Source organism: Balaenoptera acutorostrata, chromosome 3 (genome assembly GCF_949987535.1).
Source record: "Balaenoptera acutorostrata chromosome 3, mBalAcu1.1, whole genome shotgun sequence".
Taxonomy (NCBI): Eukaryota; Metazoa; Chordata; class Mammalia; order Artiodactyla; family Balaenopteridae; genus Balaenoptera; species Balaenoptera acutorostrata.
The window spans coordinates 171,476,940-171,495,296 of NC_080066.1; the positions used below are offsets into that span (position 1 = coordinate 171,476,940).

Below are 18,357 nucleotides of genomic sequence, written 5' to 3' on the forward strand. Positions count from 1 at the left end.
TTGTTATATGCAGAGAAATCAGCTTCACGGTAGTTAATCTTTTTTTCGATGTGGGGACCACCAGACCATCTGGGAAACCTTTCCCACGCACTGTCTCTATGTCCGGTGACTTTGGGAAGTCCTAAAGGACAACGGGGAAATTCACTAAGCTTAGGTCGAGTGAGCCTCCCCACCACCCCGGAGCCAGCATGGGACACAGCTGAACTCATTTCTTGGAGGAACTTGCCAGTGTGTCCCCAAGAGCCTGGGTGGCATAGTCTGTGCCCAACTGGTGCCTGAAGCCTACGGGGACTGCACTTCCTGTGCTCCGGACTTCCTCATAGGTACTTTTCCATCTGGCTGTTCATTTGTATCCTTTAATATCCTTTGTAATAAATCAGTAATGGTGAGTAAAGTGCTTTCGTGAGATCTGTGAGCCTTTTGGCAAATTATCAAACCCAAGGAAGAGGTCATGTTACGGAAGGCTAGTCTGTGTGCCTGACAAACAGTGAGGCCAAACAATACCAAAACGTCAGTTCGGAGCAGAGAAAGGTATGTTGCAGGGCCCTTCAAGGAGACGGGTGGCTCATGCCTTAAAAACCCAGAACTCCCCAAGCTTTCAGCAAAGCCCTTTTATAGGAAAGGTGAGGGAGGGGCGTGGTGAGTGGTTGCAGACTTCCTGGTGTCACATCCCTTGTTCTTGAGGTCAGGTCACGGTCGGGTCACCATGTTCCTGTTAGCCTCCACCAAACAAATGTTATTCTCTGTTCTGACAAGGAAGGGCAAGGTCCCAGGGCACAACTTTCACCCTTCGAGGTCCAGGCACTGCCTAAGAGGAGGGGTTCCCTGTGCAGACAGGTTACCCTGCCCGGGAGCCTTAGTCCAGCAGCCGGTCTGGGTCCTCCCGCCAGTGCCCAGGCCCCGCTAAGGAGGCAGATCTCAGCTGCTGGCGCCCGCAGGGCCAGGTCCCCAAACGCTGCCCAGCTGTCATCACTGAGGGACCCAGGCTCCCAGAACCCCAAGGGCCCTCAGGCTCCTCAGGCCGCCCAGACAGAGGCCAGTCCCATGGTCGGTGACCCATGGAGACCGCTGCACGACCAAAACAACCCAAAAAACCTGTTCTGCTTAAGTTACCTAGAGTGACTTCCGTTATCTGCAGCCAAACCCTGACTAATAGATGCATTGAACACATACACACACACACACACACACGCACGCACGCACAAAGTTATCTCTTAAAAATGATTTTTAGTATTAGCAAGATTGAACACGTTTTCAAATATTTATCGGCCATGTATAATTCTCTTTTTAGGAACCACGTCTTATAATCTGAGTTCCTGTTTAAAGACAGTTCTTTTGAAAAACTGTTTCATAAGAACTCTCTTTACATTGGGGATTCTAATGATGCAAAGAGTATTGCGTGTTTTTTTTTTTCCCCTCAGTAGATTCCATGTCTCTTACCCTTGTTTGTGGTGTTTTTAATGTCACATGTGGTCTGATGGTACCAATCTCTACTGTTCCATAGGTTGTCTTTCTAGCTGTCTTCTAGTGACAGGAAATTCAGAGAAACCAATAGGCCTGTTTCTCCAGGAGGGGGATGTCCCTCATGCCCTGAATTCTGCCAGGAAAGTAGACTGGATACCAAGTGACGCGGAGGAGGGGCTCCTGCAACCTTGCTGTGAAAACCTCTCCCCTCTGTGTCCCATGGACAGTGTCACCCAGTATCCCAGGGGAAACTGGAGCAGTTTTTGCTGAGCTGTTTGGGGCTGTTGTCCTAAAGCTAAGCAGGGGTGGGGGTGGGGGACAGACAGGTCCTAGGTCTGGTCCCTCATGTCCTTGTATTGCACAAGGGACAAAGCCTCATTTCCCAGGACATTCAAGCATATTCCAAGCAGAGGCCTCTTCCACCCCTGATTCTGCCCCTTCTTTCATTTCCTGCCCCTCCTTTTCCCCCCAGCTTCACACTGAGATTCTCACTTTCCCCTTTTTTCTCCTTATTCATTCTTTCATTCAAAACACATTTACTGGGACTTCCCTGGCGGTCCAGTGGATAGGACTTCGCCTTCCAATGCAGGGAGTGCAGGTTCGATCCCTGGTCGGGGAGATAAGATCCCACATGCCTCACGGTCTGAAAACCAAAACATAAAACAGAAGAAATAGTGTAATAAATTCATTAAAGACTTTAAAAATGGTCCACATCAAAAAAAATCTTAAAAAAAAAAAATTTACTGAGCTCCTGACCCAGGGGAAGAAGACAGACAAATCTACACTTCTCATGAGACTTATTCCACTAGGGGTAAGGAACAGAAAGAAGTAAGTGTAATAATAGCACCTATTTTGTGAGTGCCTATGTGCGTCCAAACTAAGGCACATCAAGGGTAATTCACTTGCCAAAGGTCACAACTAAGGATTCCAACCCAGGCACTGGTCAGAGATCATGCTGTTAACCAGCAACCCATACTGCCTCCTTGGTTATTACAGATATGAGATTAGGGCTCTGTGCCATTTGTCAGCCAAGGTAAAATGTTTTGTGCTACGAATTTGTAAATCATGGCAGGCAGGGGAAGGACAATCTCATATAAAATAAAGTTCACAAGAATTGCAGTCGAGTTTTATGAAAAGGAGGACTATGGATTTCTCACATATCCAAGAAGGGATTTTGAAAGGGAAAATAATGCTCCCGCGGAAGACTCACCCACGCGGGCCTCACCCTTGCATTAGCGTGCAAAGGTGAGTTCTACCTGGCACCAAGCCTGGGAAGAGATAGATTCACTTCCTCCTTGGACTTTTGGGCTTAGACGTCATCCAGCATGGAGGGGATGGAAAAAGAGATGCCATGCAAATGGAAATCAGAAGAAAGCTGGAGTAGCAATTCTCATATCAGACAAAATAGACTTTAAAAGAAAGACTCTTCCAAGAGACAAAGAAGAACACTGCATAATGACCGACGGATCAGTCCTAGATGAAGATATAACAATTGTAAATATTTATGCCCCCAACATAGGGGCAACTCAATACATAAGGCAAATGCTAACGGCCATGAAAGGGGAAGCTGACAGTAACACAGTCACAGTAGGGGACGTTAACACCCAGCTGGCGTCCTCGGCAGCCTCACTACCTGCAGAACTTCTGACACTGCTCTTCTTTCGCAGATAGTGACCTCGCAGGGTAGGCAGGGGCGCAGGAGGTGGGGGGGGGAGAGAGCAACAGGACTCCACTCACTGTATCCCTCTCTGCTTCCATCCAGGGCTGCTGTCACTGTGACCAGAGGTGAGTGTGCTGGGAAGGGGCTTGAGCCCACCTTTACCAGGAGACTTTGGGAACCTCCAGTCTTGTATCAACCCAGGTCACTCTGAAGCCCTAAGACTTAGGCTGGGTGGGCAGTGGGCGGGGAAAGATGGATTATTAGAGGTGAACAGGATTCTGGAGATCAGGGAGCCAAGTAAAGTCATTATTAACTTTAAAAGCTGTGGTCTGTGCAGATTTGGGGGGCAGGCTGGAAGTGCCCGCAGGCTCCTATAGGACAGAGGACAAGTCTGGGGCAACAGAGAGGTGCCCCTGCCCTCCCCCCACCAGTCCATCATAAATCAGGCAGAGCACTTCTGATTTTCACACTCCGTTTCTCGGAAAGATAGTGGTGTCCTTGGCTCTCCACCTAGTGTTCCCACACTGCCTCCAAGATGTCAGCTAAAGACATAGAGAGCGGGGGAGGAGATGCCACTGACCCCTTCCGGCCGGAATCCCCCTCTGATGGTGAGTGCCCTAGGGAAGCTCCAGAGGGCGGGGTGGCCCAGGGCTTGGGGTACCTGAACGAGGGCGGAGGGGGTCTGGGTTCTGGCCTGGAGCTGCCACCAGGTGCACTGTGCCCCATCAGGTCTCTAACCTCCTGGGCCTCACACTCCTGCTCTGTGAAGTCTGGAACCTGCCAGCTCCGCGTTGGTGCTGGGTCTCCCTCTCTCTGTCTTCTCCTTGGGTTCACCTCCAAGCATCTTTGTCACCTCTTAGCACAGCTGCCATTGAGGTCCCCTCCCAACATCAGAGTTCTTGGGAGTTTCGGGAGATGGTGGAGGGCACCGTGTGGGGCCTCTGGTCCCTCAGCTGCCCACCCTGCTGGGAGCTCCCCCACCTCTTTTTTTTGTTTTTCCAGAGGAGGATGAACCTTCCCAGTCATCCAACCAGGCCTCTGATGGTTCTCCTGGCAAGCCACCACAGGGGCCACCCCAGGGGCCAGATGGATCTGGCTCTGACCCCAGAGACCCACCCAAGGATGGAGGCAGCAATTTCTCCCATAAAGCAGGTAACTGATCCCTGACCATCAATCCACGGGCCCTCACCCAACTCCCCACTGCTTAATTCAGCCTTCTGAGTTGTCAGTGTCAGGCCCACGTTCCTGATAGAATCGCTCTGACACTCACATTGTCAGAAAAAGGGCACAGTATACATGAGAGATGAAATAAATGACGCTCTAGAATCAGAGGAGCCACACTTCAGGACTTGGCTCTGCCTCTGACTTGCTGAGTGACCCAGAACCAGTCACTTGCCCTCTCTGGGCCTTGAATGGTTTCCTTTTAAGCACAGTGTAGGATGAGGTCCCTCTTAGGGCTTTCCCAGAGCCAGGTCATATTCTGTTAGGAGGGACGGAGGTGCTGCTCAGGCTCCAGGGCAGCCAGCAGGCGCAGGCTCAGGCTCAGGCACGGCTCCTTGCCGGTTAAGTCCACTGGCCGTGCCCGACCTTTTGGCCCCATAGCACCCAAGGCGGGTGAGTACCCTTTCTCCATTTTCCCTCCTCCCGTGATGCCCCAGGGCCTGGTTGTTAAAGTCCACCCAGGACACACCCTCGCAGAGCAGTGTCACGTGTAAGGGTGGGGCTAGCCTGGGGCCAGGGCAGCAAAAGACACAGGCTTTTTGTTTTATTTTTTGGGGGGGGGGCCCATAGAATACACACAGCATTAAATTTACCAAGGTAACCATTTGTCAGCGTGCAGTTCAGTACTGTTGACTATATTCGCATTACCATGCAGCCAACCTCCAGAACTCTCTTCATCTGCCCAAAGTGAAACTCTGTACTCATTAAACATTAACTACCCATATCCTCCTGCCCCCAGCTCCTGGCAACCACAGTTCCTTCTGGCTCTAAAAATTTGACTAATCTAATCTAAATTCCACGGAGGTGGTATCATACCGTGTTTGTCTTTTTGTGACTAGTTTACTGTACTTAGCATAAGGTTCCCAAGGTTCACCTGTCTGTCAGAACTTGCTGTGTAAGGCTGAATGATATTCTATTGTGTGTATATACCACATGGTGATCATCCATTCATCCGTTGATGGACACTTGGGTTGCCTCCGCCTCTTGGCAATTGTGATCAATGCTGCTGTGAACACGGGGGTGCAAATATCTCTTCAAGACCCCGCTTTCCATTTCTTTGGATATATATCCAGAAATGGGATTGCTGGATCATATGGTTTTCTACTTTTAATTTTCTCAGGAACTGCCGTACATTTTCCATAGAGGTGATGGTGACTAGGGTGGCAGTGGTGGAGCCAGAGACAGATTGGAGTCATGCAGCCACAAGCCAAGGATTGTTGGCAACCCCTAGACAATGATGCTAGAAAGAGGCAAGGAAGGATCCTCCCCTAGAGCTTTCAGAGAGAGCCTGGCCCTGCCTACACCTTGATTTTAGACTTCTGACCTCCAGAACTGTGAGGGACCATGAGAGAATCAACACAGTTTGTGGTAGTTAATTACAGCAGCCTCAGGAAACTAATACGGGCAGACCTCATTTTATCGTACTTTGCAGATACTGCGTTTTTTACAAGTTGAAGGTTTGTAGCAACCTAGCATTGGCAGATATTGGTTCACATTTTTAGCAATAAAGTATTTTTAAATTAAGGTATACTCCGTGTCTTTTTAAACAAAAGGCTATTGCACATTTAGTAGACTACAGTATGGTATAAACATAACTTTTATATGCTGTGGAAACCAAAAACTTCACGTGATATTCGCTTTCTTGCGGTGGTCTGGAACCGACCCCTCAGTATCTCTGAGGTGTCCCTGGACAGAGATTGAAAATCCCATTGTGGTTGAAGGCTGCATTAGAGTCAGAGTCTATACAAGGAGGAGGTGGGAGTCTCTAGGGGGGTGCTGGACATTGGTAATAGAAAGGGGGCAGTTTCTGTTAGTGACAGGGTCTAGGGCAGCACCGTCCAATACACCTTTCTGCGGTGGTAAGCATGCTCTCTGCGTGATCCAGTATGGTAGCCACTAGCCACGTGTGACTGTCGAGTCCCTGAAATGTGGGCCGTGGGACTGAGGACCTGAGTTTTAAATTTTATTTCATTTTAATTAACTAAGATTTAAATAGCACACATGGCTAGTGGTTCCTATAGTGGCCAGCATGGGCCTAGTGTATGACCTTGGGTGTGTGTGGCAGAGAGTTCAAGATCTTTGGAAGTGAGGCATGAGAACTTCAAGGCCAGTTTGTTGGAAATATCATCTGTGCAGAAACGGAAACCCTCAAGACAGGTCAGGGGTACTGATGGAGAGGAGAGGTGATGGTGAGCCATGAGCTGCAAACTTCAAGAAATGACTGCAGGTCTGAGCCTGATTTCGTACCTTCTCTCCCTTGCCTGGGACCAAGGCTCCTCTTTGTGGGGAGCTGGCTGAGCTCACTCCTGCAACTCCTGAAATCTCCAGAACTCCTGGTCCCAGCTGCCCCAGCACCCCAGTCCCTGCCCCTGTCATATGTCCCTGCCAGCCCCAATAGCTCTCAGCAATTCAACATGGTCCAGGCATGCTCTGCCCCGTGGTGCCAGGGGCTTCAGCCACAAGGCAGGATACACACAAGGAGCAGGGTGACTTCTCTATTTTTTTTTTTTAATTTTTGTATTTAATTTAATTTATTTTTTTTATACAGCAGGTTCTTCGTAGTTATCCATTTTATACATATTAGTGTATACATGTCACTCCCAGTCTCCCAATTCATCCCACCAGAACACCCCCCCACCACTCTCCCCCCCTTGTTCTCTACACTTGTATCTCTATTTCTGCCCTGCAAACTGGTTTTTCGAGGTTCCACATATATGCGTTAATATACGATATTTGTTTTTCTCTTTCTGACTTAACTTCACTCTGTATGACAGACTCTGTATGACGTAGATCCATCCACGTCACTACAAATAACCCAATTTCATTCCTGTTTATGGTTGAGTAATATTCTATTGTATATATGTACCACATCTTCTTTATCCATTTGTCTGCTGATGGGTATTTAGGTTGCTTCCATATCCTGCCTATTGTAAATAGTGCTGCAGTGAACATTGGGGTGCATGTGTCTTTTTGAATTATGGTTTTCTGTGGGTATATGCCCAGTAGTGGGACTGCTGGGTCATGTGGTAATTCTATTTTTCGTTTTTTTAGGAACCTCCATACTGTTTTCCATAGCGGCTGTATCAATTTACATTCCCACCAACAGTGCAAGAGAGTTCTCTCTCCTCCACACCCTCTCCAGCATTTGTTGTTTGCAGATTTTCTGAGGATGCCCATTCTGACCGGCGTAAGGTGATACCTCAATGTAGTTTTGATTGCATGTCTCTAATAATTAGTGATGTTGAGCAGCTTTTCATGTGCTTCTTGGCCATCTGTATGTCTTCTTTGGAGAAATGTCTATTTAGGTCTTCTGCCCATTTTTTGATTGGGTTGTTTGTTTTTTGTTAATATTGAGCTGCATGAGCTGTTTATATATTTTGGAGATTAATCCTTTGTCCGTTGATTCATTTGCAAATATTTTCTCCCATTCTGAGGGTTGTCTTTTCGTCTTGTTTGTAGTTTCCTTTGCTGTGCAAAACTTTTAAGTTTCATTAGGTCCTATTTGTTTATTTTTGTTTTTATTTCCATTACTCTAGGAGGTGGAACAAAAAAGATCTTGCTGTGATTTATGTCAAAGAGTGTTCTTCCTATGTCTCCTCGAAGAGTTTTATAGTGTCCGGCGGTCTTACATTTAGGTCTCTAATCCATTTTGAGTTTATTTTTGTGTATGGTGTTAGGGAGTGTTCTAATTTCATTCTTTTACAAGTAGCTGTCCAGTTTTCCCAGCACCACTTATTGAAGAGACTGTCTTTTCTCCATTTTATATCCTTGCCTCCTTTGTCATAGATTAGTTGACCATAGGTGTGTGGGTTTATCTCTGGGCTTTCTATCCTGTTCCATTGATCTATATTTCTGGTTTTGTGCCAGTACCATATTGTCTTGATTACTGTAGCTTTGTAGTATAGTCTGAAGTAAGGGAGTCTGATTCCTCCAGCTCTGTTTTTTTTCCCTCAAGACTGCTTTGGCTATTTGGGGTCTTTTGTGTCTCCTACAAGTTTTCAGGTTTTTTGTTCTAGTTCTGTAAATAATGCCACTGGTATTTTGATAGGGATTGCATTGAATCTGTAGATTGCTTTGGGTAGTATAGTCATTTTCACCATATTGATTCTTCCAATCCAAGAACATGGTATATCTCTCCATCTGTTTGTGTCATCTTTTTTTTTTTTTCTCAAACATCTTTATTGAAGTATAATTGCCTTACAATAGTGTGTTAGCATCTGCTTTATAACAAAGTGAATCAGTTATACATATATAATATGTTCCCATTTCTCTTCCCTCTTGCATCTCCCTCCCTCCCACCCTCCCCATCCCACCCCTCTAGGTGGTCACAAAGCACCGAGCTGATCTCCCTGTGCTATGCGGCTGCTTCCCACTAGCTATCTATTTTACATTTGGTAGTGTATATATGTCCATGACACTCTCTTACCCTGTCACATCTCACCCCACCCCCTCCCCATATCCTCAAGTCCATTCTCTAGTAGGTCTGTGTCTTTATTCCCGTCTTGCCACTAGGTTCTTCATGGCCTTTTTTTTTTTTTCCCTTAGATTCCATATATATGTGTTAGCATACTGTATTTGTTTTTCTCTTTCTGACTTACTTCACTCTGTATGACAGACTCTAACTCCATCCACCTCATTACAAATACCTCCATTTCATTTCTTTTTATGGCTGAGTAATATTCCATTGTATATATGTGCCACATCTTCTTTATCCATTCATCTGTCGATGGACATTTAGGTTGCTTCCATGTCCTGGCTATTGTAAATAGAGCTGCAATGAACATTTTGGTACATGACTCTTTTTGACCTATGGTTTTCTCAGGGTATATGCCCAGTAGTGGGATTGCTGGGTCGTATGGTAGTTCTATTTGTAGTTTTTTAAGGAACCTCCATACTGTTCTCCATAGTGGCTGTATCAATTTACATTCCCACCAACAGTGCAAGAGTGTTCCCTTTCCTCCACACCCTCTCCAGCATTTATTGTTTCTAGATTTTTTGATGATGGCCATTCTGACCGGTGTGAGATGATATCTCATTGTAGTTTTGATTTGCATTTCTCTAATGATTAATGATGTTGAGCATTCTTTCATGTGTCTGTAGGCCATCTGTATATCTTCTTTGGAGAAATGTCTATTTAGATCTTCTGCCCATTTTTGGATTGGGTTGTTCGTTTTTTTGTTATTGAGCTGCATGAGCTGCTTGTAAATCTTGGAGATTAATCCTTTGTCAGTTGCTTCATTTGCAAATATTTTCTCCCATTCTGAGGGTTGTCTTTTGGTCTTGTTTATGGTTTCCTTTGCTGTGCAAAAGCTTTTAAGTTTCATTAGGTCCCATTTGTTTATTTGTGTTCTTATTTCCATTTCTCTGGGAGCTGGGTCAAAAAGAATCTTGCTGTGATGTATGTCATAGAGTGTTCTGCCTATGTTTTCCTCTAAGAGTTTGATAGTGTCTGCCCTTACACTTAGGTCTTTAATCCATTTTGAGTTTATTTTTGTGCATGGTGTCAGGGAGTGTTCTAATTTCATACTTTTACATGTTCCTGTCCAATTTTCCCAGCACCACTTATTGAAGAGGCTGTCTTTTCTCCACTGTATATGCTTGCCTCCTTTATCAAAGATAAGTTGACCATATGTGTGTGGGTTTATCTCTGGGCTTTCTATCCTGTTCCATTGATCTATATTTCTGTTTTTGTGCCAATACCAAACTGTCTTGATTACTGAAGCTTTGTAATATAGTCTGAAGTCAGGGAGCCTGATTCCCCCAGCTCCATTTTTCGTTCTCAAGATTGCTTTGGCTATTCGGGGTCTTTTGTGTTTCCATACAAATTGTGAAATTTTTTGTTCTAGTTCTGTGAAAAATGCCAGTGGTAGTTTGATAGGGATTGCATTGAATCTGTAGATTGCTTTGGGTAGTAGAGACATTTTCACAATGTTGATTCTTCCAATCCAGGAACATGGTATATCTCTCCCTCTATTTGTGTCATCTTTGATTTCTTTCATCAGTGTCTTATAGTTTTGTGAGTACAGGTCTTTTGTCTCCCTAGGTAGGTTTATTCCTAGGTATTTTACTCTTTTTGTTGCAATGGTGAATGGGATTGTTTCCTTAATTTCTCTTTCTGATCTTTCATTGTTAGTGTATAGGAATGCAAGAGATTTCTGTGCATTAATTTTGTATCCTGCAACTTTACCAAATTCATTGATTAGCTCTAGTAGTTTTCTGGTGGCATCATTAGGATTCTCTATGTATAGTGTCATGTCATCTAAAAACAATAAGTTTTATTTCTTCTTTTCCAATTTGGATTCCTTTTATTTTTCTTCTCTGACTGCTGTGGCTAGGACTTCCAAAACTGTGTTGAATAATAGTGGTGAGAGTGGACATCCTTTTCTTGTTCCTGGTCTTAGAGGAAATGCTTTCAGTTTTTCACCATTGAGAATGATGTTTTGCTTTGGGTTTGTCATATATGGCCTTTATTATGTTGAGGTAGGTTCCCTCTATGCCCACTTTCTGGAGAGTTTTTATCAGAAATGGGTGTTGAATTTTGTCAAAAGCTTTTTCTGCATCTATTGAGATGATTATATGGTTTTTCTTCTTCAGTTTCTTAATATGGTGTATCACATTGATTGATTTGCGTATATTGAAGAATCCTTGCATCCCTGGGATAGATCCCACTTGATCATGGTGTATGATCGTTTTCATGTGTTGTTGGATTCTGTTTGCTAGTATTTTGTTGAGGATTTTTGCATCTATATTCATCAGTGATATTGGTCTGTAGTTTTCTTTTTTTGAGGTATCTCTGTCTGGTTTTGGTATCAGGGTGATGGTGGCCTCATAGAATGAGTTTGGGAGTGTTCCTTCCTCTGCAGTTTTTTGGAAGAGTTTGAGAAGGATGGGTATTAGCTCTTCTCTAAATGTTTGATAGAATTCACCTGTGAAGCCATCTGGTCCTGGACTTTTGTTTGTTGGAAGATTTTTAATCACCATTTCAATTTCATTACTTGTGATTGGTCTGTTCATATTCTCTATTTCTTCCTGGTTCACTCTTGGAAGGTTATACCTAAGAATTTGTCCATTTCCTCCAGGTTGTCCGTTTTATTGGCATAGAGTTGCTTGTAGTAGTCTCTCATGATACTTTGTAATTCTGCGGTGTCCGTTGTAACTTCTCCTTTACATCTCTAATTTCATTGAGTCCTCTCCCTCTTTTTCTTGATGAGTCTGGCTAAAGGTTGATCAATTTTGTTTATCTTCTCAAAGAACCAGCTTTTAGTTTTATTGATCTTTGCTATTATTTTCTTTGTGTCTATTTCATTTCTTTCTGCTCTGATCTTTATGATTTCTTTCCTTCTACTAACTTTGGGTTTGTTTGTTCTTCTTTCTCTAGTTCCTTTAGGTGTAAGGTTAGCTTGGTTATTTGAGATTTTTCTTGTTGCTTGAGGTAGGCTTGTATTGCTATTAATTTCCCTCTTAGAACTGCTTTTGCTGCATCCCATAGGTTTTGGATCATCGTGTTTTCATTGTCATTTGTCTCTAGGTATTTTTTAATTTCCTCTTTGATTTCTTCACTGATCTCTTGGTGAAGAGATTTAGTAACGTATTGTTTAGCCTCCATGTGTTTGTGTTTTTTACGTTTTCTTTCCCTGTAATTGATTTCTAATCTTACAGCGCTGTGGTCGGAAAAGATGCTTGATATGATTTCAGTTTTCTTAAATTTACCAAGGCTTGATTTGTGACCCAAGATGGGATCTATCATGGAGAATGTTCCATGTGCACTTGAGAAGAAAGTGGAATCTGCTGTTTGTGGATGGAATGTCCTATAAATATCAATTAAATCTCTCTGGTCTATTGTGTCATTTAAAGCTTGTATTTCCTTATTAATTTTCTGTCTGGATGATCTGTCCATGGGTGTAAGTGAGGTGTTAAAAGTCTCCCACTATTATTGTGTCACTGTCAATTTCCTCTTTTATAGCTATTAGCAGTTGCCTTATGTATTGAGGTGCTTGTATGTTGGGTGCACGTATATTTATAATTGTTAGATCTTTTTCTTGGATTGATCCCTTGATCATTATGTAGTGTCCTTCCTTGTCTCTTGTAACATTCTTTATTTTAAAGTCTATTTTATCTGATATGAGTATAGCTACTCCAGCTTTCTTTTGATTTCCATTTGCATGGAATATCTTTTTCCATCCCCTCACTTTCAGTCTGTATGTGTCCCTAGGTCTAAAGTGGGTCTCTTGTAGACAGCATATATATGGGTCTTGTTTTTGTATCCATTCAGCCAGTCTATGTCTTTTGGTTGGGGCATTTAATCCATTCACGTTTAAGGTAATTATCGATATGTATGTTCCTGTGACCATTTTCTTAATTGTTTTGGGTTTGTTTTTGTAGGTCCGTTTCTTCTCTTGTGTTTCCCACTTAGAGAAGTTCCTTTAGCATTTGTTGTAGAGCTGGTTTGGTGGTGCTGAATTCTCTTAGCTTTTGCTTGTCTCTAAAGCTTTTGATTTCTCCATCAAATCTAAATGAGATCCTTGCCGGGTAGAGTAATCTTGGTTGTAGGTTCTTCCCTTTCATCACTTGAAGTATATCATGCCACTCCCTTCTGGCTTGCAGAGTTTCTGCTGAGAAATCAGCTGTTAACCTTATGGGAGTTCCCTTGTATGTTATTTGTCGTTTTTCCCATGCTGCTTTCAATAATTTTTCTTTGTCTTTAATTTTTGCCACTTTGATTACTATGTGTCTCAGCGTGTTTCTCCTTGGGTTTATCCTGTATGGGACTCTCTGCGCTTCCTGGACGTGGGTGGCTATTTCCTTTCCCATGTTAGGGAAGTTTTCGACTATAATCTCTTCAAATATTTTCTCTGGTCCTTTCTCTCTCTCTCTTCTCCTTCTGGGACCCCTATAATGCGAATGTTGTTGCGTTTAATGTTGTCCCAGAGGTCTCTTAGGCTGTCTTCACTTCTTTTCATTCTTTTTTCTTTAGTCTGTTCCACAGCAGTGAATTCCACCATTCTGTCTTCCAGGTCACTTATCCGTTCTTCTGCCTCAGTTATTCTGCTACTGATTCCTTCTAGTGTCGTTTTCATTTCAGTTATTGTATTGGTCATCTCTGTTTGTTTGTTCTTTAATTCTTCTAGGTCTTTGTTAATCATTTCTTGCATCTTCTCAATCTTTGCCTCCATTCTTATTCCGAGGTCCTGGATCATCTTCACTATCATTATTCTGAATTCTTTTTCTGGAAGGTTGCCTATCTCCACTTCATTTAGTTGTTTTTCTGGGGTTTTTTCTTGTTCCTTCATCTGGTACATAGCCCTCTGCTTTTTCATCTTCTCTATCTTTCTAAAAACTGAGGAAAGAGGAAGGAACTTGGCCCAGGGCTAGGAAGGCCAACAGAGAGGTATGGATTTAGGAAAGGAAGCAGGAGTGAGGATGAAATGGCAGAAGTAAAAAGCAGGGTCAGAGGTCTGGGTTGAAAGAACACAATTTGAGTAGAGTTGAAGGTGACAAAAGATGAGTCTAGGTTTACTAGGAGAAATAGAAAAAGTCTCTTGGGGACGTTGTCCTTAAGTCTCACAACCACCAGATAGGTATTTCAGAAAACAAGAGGTTCAGGACACATCTCTGAAAGGTTTGAGTTGCCTTATTCAGGTGTGATTATAGTGGGGGAATAGGGAAATCTACCAGAGAAGTGGCTAGGGCTCACAGTTATCCTAGGGGCAGCTGACGACAGGGGCAGAGCCAAGGGAACTGCTGGATCAGGAGGCCCACGAACAAATCAGGGGCATAGCCGCCTGTCACTTCCCTACCAGGAAGGAAGCCAGGTATATTACTATAACCAAGGCACACTGGGGTCTTTACTGTATGGAGAACTTGGCTCCTGCCCGCAATCCTATGGCTCTGCGTCATACACAGGAAGTAGGGCCTCTGTGTAACCAGAAATGGGAATGGGACTGAAGGAGATTCAGCCCACAAATATCCGACCACCAGCTTCCACCTCTGCAATCGGCCACCCTGTGTCTGCTCAACGCATCACAGAAACAAGTTTTCAAGGTGAGTATACAAACGGCAGAGAAAGTTGAAGAATGAGGTCAGCGTTCAAAAATGGGGTCAAATCGACAGCTGGGAAGTGGTGTAGAGACAGGTAGAATTTAGATCCTGAGCCTTTAATAACCACTACCTTCTCTCAGTGCTCTCTGTTTTTAGACTCTATATAAGAACACCTAGGGCTTCCCTGGTGGCGCCTGCCAATGCAGGGGACACGGGTTCGAGCCCTGGTCTGGGAAGATCCCACATGCCGTGCAGCAACTAAGCGCATGTGCCACAACAACTGAGCCTGCATTCTAGAGCCCGTGAGCCTCAACTACCGAAGCCCACGTGCCTACAGCCCATGCTCCGCTACAAGAGAAGCCACCGCGATGAGAAGCCCGCACACCGCAACCAAGAGTAGCCCCCGCTAGCCGTAACTAGAGAAAGCCCGTGCACAGCAATGAAGACCCAGTGCAGCCAAAAGAATAAATACGTAGAATAAATAAGTTCAAACAATAAATAAATAAATAAACATAAATTAAAAAAAAAAGAACATCTAATGCAGGAGGGAAGGTGGGAGGGCCACTGTAAAGGTCATCTATGCTACATGTACAAGAACCCCGAGAGCACACCAATAGGTACCACATTTTTCACTGCTGTAGCCGATCATTCCCCCTGTACTATACCACACTGTAGCACTCCCTTCCCTCATCTACTGCTATAGTCTCTTTGGAAGGTGTTTCAGAACTCTTGTTGTGAGAGTGCCAGTTGAACTGTCCTCACTTCCTTAATTTATACCAGGATTTAAGACCTTGTGGTCTGAGATCCTGTCCAGAGAGCAAGCAGGCTAAGACTCTTGTCTTTGTTGATATATTTCATCAGAAAGGGCTCTACCCCCTCTCCTAGTTCATGGTGTGAAGTGTTCTTAGCCTCTCAGGAAAGTGGGGAGAATTGAAAGGACTCTATATGAGAATGCTAGGCTTTGTAAAACATTTCAGTTTTTTAAAAATAAGACTCATTTTGTATTGGACTTACAACAGTCCTATGAAATACAAAGAAAGCCAAGAATCAGTGACATGAAATGATCACCAGTAAGAATTACAACAGTCACCGCTTACCTCGTAGCATAGGGCACTGTCCATGATCCTTAAGAAGAGTTAGCAGAAATGCCTTGCCCATCTTGCCCCTGAACCCCTTGAAAGGTACACGACTGCTGTGTTGGTGTTTAGGGGGAGCATCTCACTTACCAGGGACTGACTTCTCCCTTGATTCCTCTGTAGTGATGGAGACTTCCCCGCTGATGAAAAATTCCCTGGGATTGCAACCTCCAAGCCAGACAGCTTTCCTATGGACTGACAGAGAACTTGTCAAGATGAAACACCAGTCTGCGGGAGAAAGGGAAGAAGAGAATGATGGAAATCGTTTCTGGGAAACTATTTTTACATTATGTTTTGTTTGTTCCTGGTAAATAAACTGTAATCTTCTTAACATTAAAACAAAATCTAAACCACTAAATTCAATAATACAGGAATATAACTTTCGAAAAACATTTCTTTGGCTGCGCAGCATGTGGGATCTTCGCTCCCCAGCCAGGGATTGAAGCCACGCCTGCTGCATTGGAAGCGCAGAGTCTTCACCACTGGACCACCAGGGAAGTCCCAGGAATATCACTTTTAAAGGAGAAGTTATAAACCCCTTGGTTACATGAACTGGAGATTTTTAGTAAGAAGTCAATATATTTGTTGTTAGGCACATTTTATGTTAGGCTGTCTCCCTGCACAGGATGCAGGCGCCTTGAAAATGGAAATCATATCCCTCTAGAGTACATCTCTCTTCTTTCTGCTTGGCAGTTTGCTGCTCCACTTGTTCAACCCCACCTAGTAATAACCTATACTTCCCTTGTTCCTGTTTTCCCATCTGGAAAACAGACAAAAGGCAACCAAACAACGCAAAGGTCTCAACAAATAAGGGATATCCAAAACCAGAGATGGCCAGAACTTCTGTATCCCTCATGAAACCTAGCCCGGTGTTCAATACGTAGGTATCATTAATACATGCGTGTTGACTGAAACAGTTGAAACTCAATTCTTCCACTTCCCAGTTTAGTTTTAGTCCTCATACAAAACCTGATAATCAAATTCCTTAATGCGAGGAATCACAGTGAAAAATAATATCTGAACTGACTTCTGTCAGATGAGTGAGAACTAAGGTTAATTCAGTGTATCTGAAGCATAGAAAGTGAGGGCAAAAGTGGCACAAGATGGGGCTAGAGGAGCAGAGAGGATTCTAGACCACGCAGAGTCTTCAAGGCCAACACTGTGTTTTCTATTCTCCAAACAATGTTTGTGAGCGATGTTTATGAGCAATGTTCCAACTTGCTTTGAAGCTTTCTTGTGTGAAGAATGGATTGGAAGGAAACAAGATATATGGACACTAGTTAGGACCTAGTCGCAACAGACAGGCAAGTTCAGTATTAGGATGTTGAGGAAGAGCTGACAGATTCCAAAGAAATGCAGGAGATAAACTGAAGCGGGCTTAATGGGGTATGAGATGGAGGAAAGGAAGGTCGTAGGGAATTCAAGGGTTTACTGCACACATGAGCAAAGTCTCAAAATTAATCATTTGAACGTACAGAGGTAGATCTCCCAAATGACACCGGTTAGGAAGCAACGGTACGCCCTTTAGAATTCCTGGAGACAACACAAATCAACTGTTTCGATGGAAAATTCGGCGGGACCGGTGCGTTTTTTCACTCCAACTTAGTTCCAGTTCCTATTACTCACATTTTCTGTGCCAAAACAACACAGCTGGAGGAACTGAAGGGGATTCCGTTTTGTTAATTAAGGAGTGTCCCCAACACTGACAGTCCCATCTTAAAAAGCACTCCCTCTGCATTTTACCCGAGGAGCAATGGCCAGAGCCTCCCTTTGAAAACGATGGGCAGAAATCAGAACATCACACACTGTCCCTTTCAGCTACTGTGATCTGAGCCGCGAGACGACCAATACCCCCTGGCACAGCGCGGACGGGCCAGCGCGCGGGGGCAACAGGGACAGGAGACAGCACAAGAGACGAAGCCCAGGCCCAGGGGCCAAGGCCTATTACCTTTCCGGCATGTGCAAAACATTAAACAGAAGCAATATTGTAATAAATTCATTAAAGACTTAAGAAAAAAAAATCAGATGCTAAAGTGTATACTATAACCACTATACTATATTGCTTCTATAAAACAAGCACTAAGTCTCAGATACAGAAAAAAAACCCTTTTCGTGTCCTCACACCTAGGTCAAAATTACAAAGCGTTAATTCAGGAGACAGAAAGAGAAGGAATAAATCTGAATGATTCTGAGTCAGAACACAGTGCTATAACCTTAGGCAAATTCCACAATACCCATGCCTCAACATGGCAAATTCCACAATACCCATGCCTCAACCTCCCTATCTATAAAGGAGTTAACCACACCAGCGCTAACCATTACTTGCCTCCTGGTAGCTTGTGAGTGTTAATTATTATTTGTAATAAATACACAGATCATCAGTTGAAAGAAACAAGGAAAACTACAGCGTTATTATTATTGCCTTGTTGCTAGAGCTAAACACCAGAAATCAACATAAATAACTTATGTACACCAAGAATGTAGGGTTTGAAGATGTACTTTGAAAGGCAATCATATAATTAGTTGCTTTACCTCTAATTGCTTTTCCTTTCTTTTTTTTTTTTAATTTAAAAAAGCAATACAGGGACTTCCCTGGTGGTTCAGTGGTAAAGAATCCGTCCTGCAATGCAGGGGAAGCGGGTCCGATTCCCCGTCGGGGAACTAAGATCCCACATGCCGCGGGGCAACTAAGCCCTCGCGCCAAACTACTGAGCTCGCACACCTCAATGAGGTAGCCCACGTGCAGCAAACTACAGAGCCCACGCGCTCTGGAGCCTGCACGCCACAACTACAGAGCCCACGTGCCACAACTAGAGAGAGAAAACCCGCACGCCACAA

General features: G+C 43.9%; 2 protein-coding genes across 2 annotated transcripts; both read left to right on the plus strand.

The window, feature by feature from the left end:
• The first annotated feature begins 3,644 nt into the window (after positions 1–3,644).
• LOC130707536 (basic salivary proline-rich protein 2-like) lies at positions 3,645–6,518 on the plus strand. Its single transcript, XM_057542573.1, has 3 exons — positions 3,645–3,732; positions 4,127–4,276; positions 5,466–6,518. The coding sequence occupies exons 1-3, from the start codon at positions 3,660–3,662 to the stop codon at positions 5,486–5,488; spliced, it is 246 nt and encodes an 81-aa protein (XP_057398556.1). The 5' UTR covers positions 3,645–3,659; the 3' UTR covers positions 5,489–6,518.
• A 7,339-nt stretch (positions 6,519–13,857) lies between these two features.
• LOC130707531 (uncharacterized protein C2orf78-like) lies at positions 13,858–16,175 on the plus strand. The gene is made up of 3 exons (XM_057542568.1): positions 13,858–14,386; positions 15,643–15,826; positions 15,929–16,175. Exons 1-3 carry the CDS (start codon positions 14,275–14,277, stop codon positions 15,960–15,962), a joined length of 330 nt encoding a protein of 109 aa, XP_057398551.1. The 5' UTR covers positions 13,858–14,274; the 3' UTR covers positions 15,963–16,175.
• The last annotated feature ends 2,182 nt before the right edge of the window (positions 16,176–18,357 follow it).